Consider the following 13,159-nt stretch of genomic DNA (forward strand, 5'->3'; position numbering starts at 1 on the left):
GGTTATTCAACTCGCACGGCTCACCGACCCAAATAAATAAAACCAACCGAACAAAAAAATAAGCACAGGCTTTGGCCCACATAGAAGCCCACGTAAGGAGACAGTACCAAGTAGAGGAGCATCTCCGGCAACGTTTGTATGTGTTGCAGAGAGGTGTCAGAATGAAGGCTGTGTACAGAAACAGAGTGGTCCAGAAGAAGCTCAGATTGTGCACCTCTTGGATAGCAGATGGCAATAACAAACTGCAGGCACCCACTTAGAAAAGGACTGCAAATAACTAATAACGATGTAGTGCTTCTTCCATTAAGTTTTTTATGGAGCATGATCTGGCAATCATCTAGTGCCATGAATAATTCCCTTCCATGATCGAGCTTTCTACCAGTTTATATAGCCCATCAGGTGCACATAATTATAGAGCAAGAAATTTGGAGATAGCTAGCTACAATGAAGTCTCTAAGCCTGCTGGTTTTGATAGTGGTGGCAAGCATGGCCATAACAGAAGTCGTTGACGGAGCTGGAGAATGCGGTAGAGTTCCGGCGGATAGGGCTGCTCTGCGGCTTGCGCCGTGCGCATCGGCGTCGCAGGACCCCAATGCCGACGTTTCGGCTAGGTGCTGCTCGGAGGTGCATACCCTGGGCCAGAATCCAAGCTGCCTCTGTGCTGTTATGCTATCTGATACTGCCAAGAGCGCCGGCACCAAGCCGGAAATCGCCATAACCATTCCCAAGCGTTGCAACCTCGCAGACCGCCCCGTGGGCTACAAATGTGGAGGTCAGTTTCTTGTTCTTCGTATTAATCCCCTGTTAGAATTTTTTTTTTTGGGTGGGGGGGGGTCAGTTTGAAAAAAGGGTGGTGTTCTAATAGCAGTACTACTGCTCTTGTATGCTCTCAGGTTATACCTTGCCTTGAAGAGGAGAGAAGCGAATGAGAGGTTCGGAGCTGATGATGTGCCGAGTATATATGATATGTGGCTCCTGTAGCACATAAATAATAAGCTAGCTGCTGGAAATGTTCTTTACGAGCCACACTTACGTATATATCTACTGTATCGATATGAAGCTTAAGAATAAATTAAAAGCCAGCTTGGTTTGCTGACTGAATTCGATCGATCGATACAACTACTATAGCCATCAAAAGCCAACGAATACTTATAAACAGTTTAGCTTATCATACCATAATCTTATCCCAAACCAAAAATACAAAGAAGAGGCTGAATGGTTCGCCTAATCTTCCAATAAAAAACTCCAGCGCATTATGTTACTACTCAAGTAAAAAAGGCATTAAATTTGATCGATGATGGTGTGACGTTTGGATCCGTAACATTCCAGCCGAACAATCTGACCAGCCAGAGAAGTATATAATTAATATGCTTTCCAATTTGAGGGTGATGCTCAATGCTCAAGTTGCACATATCTTTGTCCATTCCTAACTTCCTTTGTGGGAATTTCACTTTTCCTCATCCTTTTTCTTTTGGTTCATGGATATCCATATCATTGAGGGACCCAAGAAAGTCATCCGAAAGCATCATATCATCAGACATTACATTCATTGGACTTTAGCAAAGATAAAATACCACACAAACATTATGCTTGTTTATCTTCTAATAGTAGGACCATAATATCATAGGCCAATAAATAAATTGTAGTAACCCAAATGCCCAATGTATCGTATATGGGCCCCAATCCACAAAGCAACTTGTTTCCCAGCTAATATGTATGCCTAATTGTAAGTGCATTTAATCTTCTTTAATCCTATATAGCACAATTATGTACTAAATGAAAATTTAATCATCTCCCCCAACAACGTGGACGGCTCAAATCCTCCAGCCAGGTCATCTCTACGTAATTAATTGAGTCAACTAAGAAAGAAAGAGGGGAAAAAAAAGAAGCAAAAAGACTTTGGCCTTTTGGAATGCGATCCGTAGGATAAGATCTTCATACGTACATTTCGAATCCCTCTTCCTCGTTCTTTCGCCGTTGCCTGAGGGAATCGGTTGAGCTCCTCTTGACCTCCGCCAACGAATTGGAGAAATCTGACCCTTGTCTAGATTTCTTCGATTGGATCTCACACCACGTTGCTAAAGGGTAACTCTTGAACCCGGATCTGTCCCAAAATATTCGATCTTGTAGTTTGATTTTGATTTTGATTTTTCTTTTTTGACCGGTTTTTGGGGTTTTGGTTGATTGGATCTGGATCAGATCGGAGAGTAGGCAGGAGTGGAGATGGCTCACCGATTAGACAGCGAGTACGATTACCTCTTCAAGATCGTGTTGATCGGTGATTCAGGAGTCGGGAAATCCAACATACTGTCGAGATTCACGAAGAACGAGTTCTCTTTGGACTCCAAATCCACCATCGGCGTCGAATTCGCCACCAAGACGCTTCAGGTGATCCCTCTTTGTTCATTTCTCATCTTCTCTCTGATTCTCCCAATCATTAGGCATTTGCCTCTTTTTCTTTCTTCTTCAATTAATCTCAACTATATGATTATATTTATTGCTGAGGCCATTCCAATAATAAAGTGTCCTTTTTTTAGTTTCTATATGTATATTGATTTAAGATCAAATGATATTCCTTTCTATAATTTGAAGTGACATATAGGGTCCATGCCCTGTCAGGTGCTCGGTATTCTTTTTTCTGTATGCCTGTTAGTTTTGCATTCCTCTTCTACTTATTACATTTTATTTTGTACCTTTTTCTATGTACTTCTAATAACTAACAGAAATTGTGATGTACACTCTACAAGCCGCTTGTATAAATTAGATAACTCGATCCAGATGTGTTTATGTATCCACTATCAGACCTCTTATCATTGCTGGGGATGTTGTCTTGGTGCCTATCTGTGTGTGAGGGCTGGGAGTTCATTACTTGTGCTAGTGAAATATGTTTTCTGAATTCAGTATGTAACCTGTGCTACATCATGTTTCATGGAATAAATAAATCACCGTGCCAGTTTTCATGACAAATAAATATTTAGAATTGATTTGTGAGACTGTAGACATTCATTTAGAACTTACTAGTTGCCAAAGGATGTTGAAGCTTTACATACACACAAGACCATAGGGTGTTTCAGCTGTGAATGAGAGAACAAATGCATTCACCAGCGAACCTTTAGATATTTGAACTGGGGATGCCTTTCTGTTCATCCATTACTCACCCAAGGTACTAAGCTTATGGGTTTTAGTTGCTTCTTGTGTTTCTATTTTCATTTTTATTTATCAGCCTCTCTGGGGATCATCAGCTTCCCGGTTTAAATTTTTTGCATGTTGCTGTAGTGTGGTATATGTCAAGTCTGTTGAACTTTTGTTAGTTGACATTATGTTTGCATCCATGCAATTCATGTAATAGCAATAACTTATTAGATTTTTTTGAAACTTATTTGCTATCTTCAAGATTTAAGGTTGTCCTAAAATATCTGTTCTTTTCTCTAAGGTGTGATCCTTGCATTAACAATTTATATTTCATCTTAAAAGTAGTGCAGGGCAGGTGATGCATGATCAAATTGCTCCATCAACTAAATAGACAATTTGATGTATGAAGAGCAATGTACATGATTTGCATGAGGCATGTAAAATGGATATAAGTTCAGTCAAACGGTACTTAGTTGTTAAAGTCACATATATCTTGATATTGATTTTTAGTTTTGTTACATCTCCATTTGTCTAGAGAATTGGTCTATTTTATCAACATATCGTGAATGATAATAATAATGGGTTCACTCATTCCCATCCCCTACGATCCCTCTTAATTGGAAAATAAACTTCAAATATGTTCAATATCTTTTTACTTGCTCATGAGAATAAAGTGATATAGGTTTCCAATTTTCACAGCACTTGCAACTTTTGTTAAACAGATAGAAGGGAAGACAATCAAGGCACAGATATGGGATACTGCTGGTCAGGAGAGGTACCGTGCCATCACAAGTGCTTATTACAGGGGTGCTTTGGGAGCATTCCTAGTCTATGACATAACAAAGAAACAAACCTTCGACAATGTTCAAAGATGGCTTCGTGAACTTCGAGATCATGCAGATTCCAACATTGTCATTATGATGGCTGGCAACAAGTCTGATTTAAAACATTTAAGAGCTGTTTCAGAGGATGAAGCCCAGTTATTGGCTGAGAAGGAAGGATTGTCATTCTTGGAGACCTCTGCACTGGAAGCAGTCAACATTGAGAAGGCTTTTCAAACTATACTCACGGAAATTTACCACATAGTAAGCAAGAAAGCACTTGCTGCCCAAGAAGCAGCAGGCGCAGCTGCCCGGCCTAGCCAAGGAACAACAATCAATGTGGCTAATTCTGCTGGATCAGCAAAGGGTTGTTGTTCTACTTAGACTACCAATTTCTTTCAGTTTGCAAGATAAAACTATCAGAGGGAACCCACAGTCAACCCAAATGATCTGTAAACTAGTCTTCTACTGTCGAGTATTTCTGGATTTGATGACTGTAAGATTACTCTTTTGAATGAAGCTTTTTAATTCATTAATAGACAGACTGTGTAGTGCCAAATGTTAATGATTTAACAGAGCATGGTAATGAGTATGATTCCCATAGGATAGGGAACAAATACTTAATGCATGCTTGTAAACATCATTAATTCCTGTGAACTGTTTGCCAGTGAAAGACACTTACATAGTTGAATCAACTTGTATCTCGCTACATCTAAGACTTGCCTCGCAGCTTCCATTAACTGTTAGGAGATAATATATTCTTCTTGCCTTGGTGACCTTTAGCATTAATATATGAAGACATGGGCCAAAAACTCTATTTATTCCCAATTGGTTGCCTTAGTTTTAAAGAAAACCTTTGTTGACACTGGACGAACAGGAAACAGCTTAGAGGAGCCACGCGCCCCACTCAGCGAATGGAAGAAGAGACTGAGAGTAAAATCCCACCTCAATGTCACGTGGGTTTTTCTCCCGCCGTTGGTTTTGATGTGTCCGGTTTTCTCCGTAACATCACGTTAAGCTGTCGCTCGAACTCAATAGCTATGATCAGATCCAACGACTCAGACTTCTTCGGGAATCGTTCTCGTCGAAGGCTCCCTCTCCTTCGTCATGTGATCTTTAAAAAGATAGCGGAAGCTCAGACAATATTTCCTAGGGTTTCTATTGGCGCCTTACGGTTTCCATGGATACTGGAGCGGATCGATCCTAGATTTCTGGTACTCGTTCGATCGTTATAGGGAGAAGTGAGGACAAGAGATGCAGACGGAGGCTAGGATAGGGATGGTGGTGGAGGGCGGAGCTCAAAGGTCCCTCTCCTCCGGCAACCCGTACTCCACTCACCTTCAACATCGCAAGCTTCATCACCAACAGCAGATTGGTACGGTGACGCATCTCCTCGCCGGAGGAGTCGCCGGAGCTTTCAGTAAAACCTGCACCGCTCCTCTGGCTCGCATCACCATCCTCTTCCAGGTATCATGTCGCTTTAATCAATATCTAGTATGCTATGCAACCTTTTTATGTGGTATGATTGGGATTTAGTTTGGATTAGGTTTCTCATCAATTTAGTAATGGATTACTAAGAGGTCTCTTTATCTTTCCCCCCTTTTTGTTATGCTTGATCTGATGAAATCTTGCTTCTTTAGGTGCAAGGCATGCACACTGATGTCGCTACTTTGCGAAAGACTACAATATGGCGTGAGGCTTCCCGGATTGTCTATGAAGAGGGGTTTCGAGCATTTTGGAAGGGAAATCTTGTGACAATTGCACATCGTCTTCCATATTCCTCTATTAGTTTTTATGCGTATGAGCGGTACAAACATGTAAGTTGCTAATGTTTCTTGGAGGATGCATAATTTTTCAAGCCAAACGATATGTTGGGCATATTGTCAGGATTATTTTTGAATTGATTTTGTTTGATATTTTCTCATGCAGTTACTACAAATGATCCCTGGTCTAGATAGACATGGAGAATATGCCAGTGCAGATGTATTTGTAAGGCTGGCAGGTGGAGGTTTGGCAGGAGTAACAGCTGCATCCGTTACTTACCCATTGGACCTATTAAGGACACGCCTTGCAGCTCAGGTAATCTCACAATCTATATGCTAAATAAGTTGTATGTGGATCATCTATTACTTTGGTTTTCGTTAGTGATATTTTGCTAGAGATGGATGCCTTTTTTTCCCAGGTGTTCTTTAGAGGTGATTTTTGTTGATGGATGATTCATTTGGAAATGTCACCTGTGTCTGAGTTTGTGAGCATAATTTCTCAAGAGGAGGAGTCCTGACTTTTTTGAAAATGGCTAAAGGAAGACTGATTAATTTTACTTCACTTGGCTTGTTGCTTTAGCTTTATAATGTATTCTGAGGCTCGATATTAAGACTATACAAGTTAGGGCATGCATTTCACATAAAGTATCATGTCAACTGCATTCTGTGCATTAATCATATTAGTTTCTTTAGTACCATATATATGTGATGTCTCCTTTTAATCTATGCTATTATTAGGACAAAGGAATAACTAGCAGGTTATTTATGAATGTGAATGGATATATGGCGTGCTGCTCTCCATACTGGAGTGAGCTTGAAGGAGTTGAGATAGTGCTAGTTTACTATCTTCTATTTCCCTTTGCCTGGCTAAGCCTACTCATCATACTAAAGCACCTTATACTTGCTGTATTAATCTGGAACCATTTAAAATCCTTAAATCCATATAATCCCATCTTGTGGGAGCTTATCAACCTTTATATTATGTGATGTTTTATTGTCTGCTATCAAAGGAAACCAAAATGACCTTCTCAACAGTTTATTATGCAACAATTTAAGTTCCTCCCAGCATTTGGGTGCCATGCAGCACATTTTGTGTCCATAGAAGAAGCAGGTCAATTCACAGTACATACTAGTGCCGGCAGTTGCCTACTTCATCTGGCTTCCATGTGCCTATTTTGCTTTTCCTTTTATCCTAGTCTCAGTTCTCTGTTGGAATTGGTGATGACCTTCACGATGTATTTGGATTTTGAGGCAAAATTTTTTTTAAGGTTAAATGGATCAAGTACATTCAACCTGGTAGTAGAGCTGTTTGCCTTTATCCACTCCAATTGGATCCAATAGTGTAAGCTAACAAAATCAGGTCAAGTCCTGATGATGATCTGGAAAGTGGAGTTTATCAGGACAATAACTTACCTTTCTCTTTACAATCCTGACAAGTATATAATCTTTCCCTCAATCATGTCCACCAGACCACCATCTCTCTCTCTCTCTCTCTCCTCCTCCTCCTCCTCCTCCTCCTCCTCCTCCCTCAGGACACTGGATTTCTTTTGGTTGGTGTAAGCTGCATGTGGGCCCCCTAGCTATCTTTCTCTCTGGAAACTCTAACAGGATTTGTCTTCAATACGCTTCCCTGTGCTGGGCAGCATGAAGCATGTAACTTTGCATGTTTCTTGCCAGGGAGTTGCTGTTAAGGCGCATGCAGTGACACTTACCTCCCTGCTACTGTGTGCAGATATTGACTCTTGCGGGTTGACGACAACTACTTGTTCAATCCGTTTGAGCTAATGCTGAAACAAGTGCTTCTTCCTTAGTCTGGATAATTGTAAGTGAATTTTATTATCTTTGTTTTTTCTGTTAGCTATATATGATTTTAAATCAAAGACTAGGCACATGAAAGGAACTGGGTACTTGGGTTTTATATGCAACTGTCTTTTATGAAATACTTTCTAAATTTGGTTAACGTTTACCTTTATGCATTACATGAGCATTATCCTTACTTACCTGGGGAATAAGAAGTGCAAGATTATGTGGAAAAGCCCTGGTTATGTACTGTTGCAGGCTGCAAGCCATGTTTTCACCAAAGTTTTGGTGGATACTTGTTTTATGCGAGTCTTCACCTTGTAGCTGGATTGTTACAGGATGTTAATGAACTTTCTTCTCAAAATTTTGCAGACAAAAACAATGTATTACAGAGGCACATCACATGCTCTTTATACTATATGCAGAGATGAGGGTGTGAGAGGGTTATACAAGGGTCTTGGAGCCACATTGCTGGTAAGCTCATTCATTTGATTTAATGGGTTGTGGTCAGGATTTGATATTTGTTAACTATTGTGAATTGCAGGGAGTTGGTCCTAGTTTAGCAATCAGCTTCTCTGTTTATGAAACTTTAAAGTCCTATTGGCAAATACAAAGGTGATTGTTTGCTTTAAAATTGGAACTTAAACGAGGTGATAATTATCCCAGCACGCAATTGGTTTCAACGTGTGTGTTTTCCTTTTCACAACAGGCCAAATGATTCTGGTGTCTTTAATAGCTTGGCTTGCGGAAGTATCTCTGGCATTGCATCATCAACAGGTATATTACCTAGGACTTCATAAATAAGAGCTATACTCTAATACTACTATAAAGAGAGCTAAAAAACTATTTTCGTGCTAGCGGATGATGGTCTTAATGTTTATTTGACTTATTTCTACGAAACAAGGCAGATATTGCTATTTGAGATACTCATGTTTCTAGCTGGTTTTATATGTAATTGTCTACTATACTATGGAGCATCTTTCATGTTGACTGGCCGCTGTGATGTTGCAGCTACATTTCCACTAGACCTTGTGAGAAGACGAATGCAGTTGGAAGGGGTGGCTGGAAGGGCACGCGTCTACAACTCGGGTCTTGTGGGAACATTTGGATACATAGTTCGCACTGAAGGCTTCAAAGGCTTGTACAGAGGCATCTTGCCCGAGTACTACAAAGTTGTACCCAGTGTGGGCATTGTTTTCATGACCTTCGAGGCACTCAAGTCCTTCCTCTCTGACAAACTGGCTGATAGCTAGTGCCCAGATTCTCCTTTTATTCACCACAATTTTGTTCCTGAACCATTTCTACCAACACGTGAGGCTGATTTTATTAATAAGGTAGAAGAAGAACAGTCTGATGGTTGTCGCCGAGGAAAAATCTTTGCTTATACCTGTGTAGATATAATATTGGATCTCAGTTCTCAAAGTGTATCAAAATGCCTTTGACAGTCGTACGTGATCCAATCTTTCTGTTTCACAATATTAACTGTCATTTTACCTTTCAACACCTCAGTGCTTAGATTCCATGTTAAATAATGAAGGCTGCGGAAGGAAGTGCTTCTTCATCTATTCGAGATAATCTAACCTTTTTTACGAGTAATAATTTAAAGCAAATTACCACTCCTTGTCCTGGTTGACACAAATATTGGATAAATATGTTATTTTGAAGAATCAGAGTATATGGGCAAGTTTCTCATTTTTGGATAGCAAACATTAGAATTTTGTATCTTATCTCAATCTCAATCTCCATCTCCATCTACATCTACCTTTATTCATCCTAGTTTTAAGAAGAAAAAATAAAAAATAAATAAATATATATATATATATATTTTAAAAAAGGTCTTGCTTAGCTACAGTAGCTCATTCGGCTTTATCTTAATCGGACGGCTACGAGTCGTATCCGCCAAATATCGGCGTTCAAATCCAAGAGAGGAATTATTTTTCGTTGTTCCCGACAGTGTCCACGTCAGCAAACAGTCACAAGTCACAAAGAATGAGAGCGAGTGGAGCGCATTTCGGCGCCTCCGCCGCATTGGAGTTGCAGTCCTCCGCTCTCTCTCACTATTTATATCCTCCTCTTTTCTTCTATCAGCTATGCCCAACCCCCGTATTCCTGTTCCTATTCCCTAGTAGAGAAATTATCCGGCTTTATGCTCTCCTCCCAAATTTGAAGGGAGATAAGGGCAGGTATACTCTCTTTCTCTCATTTTTCTTTTTAGGGTTTTGCTTCGTCCTTGGCGGGAATAAGGAGCGGATCGATCGAGTGATACGGTGATGGTTCCGGATTTGCTCGACGACATCATCCGGCGGCTGCTTGACGTCAGGAAGACGAGGCCGGGGAAACAAGTCCAGCTCTCGGAGTCGGAGATCCGAAAGCTATGCGTCGTCTCCCGCGAGATCTTCCTAAGTCAGCCCACTCTCTTGGAACTCGAAGCCCCTATCAAGATATGTGGTCAGATCTCTCTCTCTCTATCTCTCTCTGCCTCTCTTCTTATTTCGCTTCCTGAACTTATTTGGTCTGTTTCTTTCTTTCTTTCTCGGATTGGTTGCTGTGTTTATTGTTACAAGAAGAAGAATGCTAAGTTCAACATGTTTGATAACGATTAGATATTTCTATCTTGCGAAAAGTTTAGGGTATTTAGAACGGGGGGATTTTGTACTGAAGTTTTTTTGGGGGGGGGGGGGGGCGGGGGGAGGAAAACTTCTGTTCGTTGTCATCCTGTAATTCTCTGAGCCAACTAGGCGCTGTAGATATTTTGATATGGTTGGAGTGTTGCTGTATCGAGATGTAGTAATTTGCTTATGATAGGCTTGGCGCTGTTTTGTAGTTTGTGTAAAGTTTACTAAATTTGAATAGTCTAGTGATGCCATCAACACAAATGATTCTGCCTGAATTCTAGCTTCACTAAGCGACCTGCATTCTTGAGTTACTCTCCTCGTTTAGTGTTGTAGAAGTTAAATCATTCACTTGACCCGCAAATGATCTGATTTAACGATTATAATATTCCTGAATTAGAGAGCTGGAAAGATATGATGTTTTCTGTGAACGATACTACTGATGCTGTTTGTTGTTGCTATCTGTGTGAATATCCCAAGTTGAGGTAGGAACAACTTGAAGATGTATATACCATGATCCAAATGAACTGACATTAGGATTTACATTTGTTTAGTTCTCGTTTGCTTTACATTTTCTCTGGAAGACTACATGACTGACATTACCCTGTAGAAGTCTCTATCCACCTTTTCTCCATCAAATTCTGCAGCTTTGAATTATTGACAGTATGGCCTTTTCAGACTTATTCTTTTTCTTTTTTTTCTTCTTTGAAGGTTAGGTATTTAGCTTTTGATAAATGTAGGGGTTTTGGAAGTGATACTTCCTTAAAATGATCACTTTTTTAAATAAAATCAAATGAAAAGAATTTTATGGAGCTTATCACTATGCATCATTATTTCCTTATTGTCCACTCTTTGATTGGTTTATTTTATGTGTAGTTGAGCTCATGATAAAGTTTTATTTTTCTCTTTATTGATACCTGCTATTTTTCTTCTTAAAATCATTGTCCCTTACATGAACTTTCAGGTGATATCCACGGCCAGTACAGTGATCTTTTGAGGCTATTTGAATATGGACGTTTTCCTCCAGAGGCAAATTATTTATTTCTAGGTGATTATGTGGATCGAGGAAAGCAAAGCTTGGAGACAATATGCCTTCTTCTTGCATACAAAATCAAGTACCCAGAGAATTTTTTTCTTCTGAGAGGAAATCATGAATGTGCCTCTATAAACAGGATATATGGATTTTACGATGAATGCAAGCGCAGGTTTAACGTGACACTGTGGAAAGTTTTTACTGACTGTTTTAACTGTCTCCCTGTAGCTGCTCTAATTGATGACAAGATATTATGCATGCATGGTGGTCTTTCTCCTGATCTGTCAAACCTGGATCAAATAAGAAGTTTAACTCGTCCAACTGATGTACCAGATACTGGTTTACTATGTGACTTACTTTGGTCAGATCCTAGTAGAGACTTTCAAGGTTGGGGAATGAATGATAGAGGCGTTTCATACACCTTTGGTTCAGACGAGGTTTCTGAATTCCTGTTAAAGCATGACCTGGATCTCATCTGTCGCGCCCACCAGGTTTTTTTTTAAGTTAGATTATGCTGTTCACTTATTTGTTCATGTTTGCATATTGAGTTCCTTGCAATGTCCAGGTTGTTGAAGATGGCTATGAATTCTTTGCGGAAAGACAACTCGTCACCATATTTTCAGCCCCAAATTACTGTGGTGAATTTGATAATTCTGGTGCAATGATGAGTGTGGATGAGACTTTAATGTGCTCTTTTCAAATTCTCAAACCTGCTGAGAAAAGGACAAAGTTCATCATGTCAACAAAAATGGAATGATTGTGCAGCCATATTTGCTTATAGTGTTACTAAGGTCAGTTGTTGCCAATCTCATTCTTCTTTCCCACTTATTTGATAGTGTAAATTAATTATGAAGTAGATAATGAGCAGCCATACCATTATACTATGTTAGAATGTCTTACGATCCCTTTGCTCAGAATTATTCTCCTTAAGTACCTATACAAGCCTTCTTCTATAGCTGTTAATATTATTGAGGAATTCAATTGCTTCCCTTACAATATCATTGTTCAACTTGTGATCAGCAATCGGATTTTGTGTAAAATTAGGAAAATTAAGTCTGTAGGAGCTATTTGGACCATCTATATAGGTCAAGAACTGAAATGTTGTGAAAGAATAAAGATTGCAACCTTTTGCTAATATGGAATCCATAATTTGTACTTCCACTTAACAGTAGTGAATCGGCCTTATTAAACTTGTCTGGCTGGCCTATAGTGGACTTGTCAGTAGATGAAAGTAAATCACGTAATCAGGTAAGGGCTATTAATGTATCTAGTTTTTCTTATAATAGAATTATTTTTGTTTGTGTATTTTCCTTTTGTGTTGCATAATATAGCATGTTTTTTCCTTTCTATGTTGCATGTTCAATTTTCCATTTGAAGGCATGACGACGCAAGCCTCTTGACCTGTGAGAAGAGAACTCAAGAAGCATTCGGTGCTATTAGAGACGAGCCAAGTAATCTCTTGGCAGTCTCTCTGTAACTTAATCTATACAGCAAGTGCCGAGAATTTTCTTCGTTCATTTGCGTGAAATCAAGCTGCAATCGTACATAAATTGATCAGGAAAGGCTGAGTAGCCTGACTAGTTTAGGTTGAATCTCTTCCCTGGAGTTTGTCCAGTCCTAAGTAATTTTGAAAGCAGATGTTTTTAAAGTCTTCAGGGAAATATTCATCGCATCAAGTTTAGTAAAATCGATGTGGCCAGCGAGCAAGTGGATTCATTTGCTGGATTAATGGAAATTCTTCTGGAAGGTTCACACAGCGTCAGCATGGAGATGCCACGTTTGCTCCGCTCCAGCTCCCTATTATATCAAAGCTTCATGAGAAGTGCAATTTCTATGGCTTCGTAGGTACAAATGTGCATCCTCCATCTCCCAACGTAACTAGAGAAATAGCTCACGCCTACAGAATGCCCGAAGCGTGATTACATTCCAGAATAGTCTTTTTTATTCTTGAGCCTGGTAGCTGTGTTATCTATTCATTCCTAAGTGTTCCAAGTTAAG

General features: G+C 39.7%; 4 protein-coding genes across 4 annotated transcripts; all 4 read left to right on the top strand.

Moving 5' to 3' along the window:
- The first annotated feature begins 414 nt into the window (after nucleotides 1-414).
- Nucleotides 415-1,101, top strand: LOC140776695 (uncharacterized). The gene is made up of 2 exons (XM_073120504.1): nucleotides 415-772; nucleotides 894-1,101. The coding sequence occupies exons 1-2, from the start codon at nucleotides 445-447 to the stop codon at nucleotides 908-910; spliced, it is 345 nt and encodes a 114-aa protein (XP_072976605.1). The 5' UTR covers nucleotides 415-444; the 3' UTR covers nucleotides 911-1,101.
- Nucleotides 1,102-1,883: 782 nt separating this feature from the next.
- LOC140776694 (ras-related protein Rab11C) lies at nucleotides 1,884-4,491 on the top strand. The gene is made up of 3 exons (XM_073120503.1): nucleotides 1,884-2,085; nucleotides 2,200-2,388; nucleotides 3,855-4,491. Exons 2-3 carry the CDS (start codon nucleotides 2,224-2,226, stop codon nucleotides 4,335-4,337), a joined length of 648 nt encoding a protein of 215 aa, XP_072976604.1. The 5' UTR covers nucleotides 1,884-2,085; nucleotides 2,200-2,223; the 3' UTR covers nucleotides 4,338-4,491.
- A 507-nt stretch (nucleotides 4,492-4,998) lies between these two features.
- On the top strand, nucleotides 4,999-8,992 carry LOC140776693 (uncharacterized). Its single transcript, XM_073120502.1, has 7 exons — nucleotides 4,999-5,420; nucleotides 5,594-5,770; nucleotides 5,883-6,032; nucleotides 7,889-7,990; nucleotides 8,061-8,131; nucleotides 8,226-8,293; nucleotides 8,528-8,992. Exons 1-7 carry the CDS (start codon nucleotides 5,208-5,210, stop codon nucleotides 8,767-8,769), a joined length of 1,023 nt encoding a protein of 340 aa, XP_072976603.1. The 5' UTR covers nucleotides 4,999-5,207; the 3' UTR covers nucleotides 8,770-8,992.
- A 513-nt stretch (nucleotides 8,993-9,505) lies between these two features.
- LOC140776729 (serine/threonine-protein phosphatase PP1) lies at nucleotides 9,506-13,127 on the top strand. Its single transcript, XM_073120550.1, has 4 exons — nucleotides 9,506-9,964; nucleotides 11,093-11,652; nucleotides 11,727-11,952; nucleotides 12,539-13,127. The coding sequence occupies exons 1-3, from the start codon at nucleotides 9,787-9,789 to the stop codon at nucleotides 11,916-11,918; spliced, it is 930 nt and encodes a 309-aa protein (XP_072976651.1). The 5' UTR covers nucleotides 9,506-9,786; the 3' UTR covers nucleotides 11,919-11,952; nucleotides 12,539-13,127.
- The last annotated feature ends 32 nt before the right edge of the window (nucleotides 13,128-13,159 follow it).

The sequence above is a fragment of the Typha angustifolia genome, chromosome 14 (genome assembly GCF_048772165.1).
Source record: "Typha angustifolia cultivar Huaian chromosome 14, ASM4877216v1, whole genome shotgun sequence".
Taxonomy (NCBI): Eukaryota; Viridiplantae; Streptophyta; class Magnoliopsida; order Poales; family Typhaceae; genus Typha; species Typha angustifolia.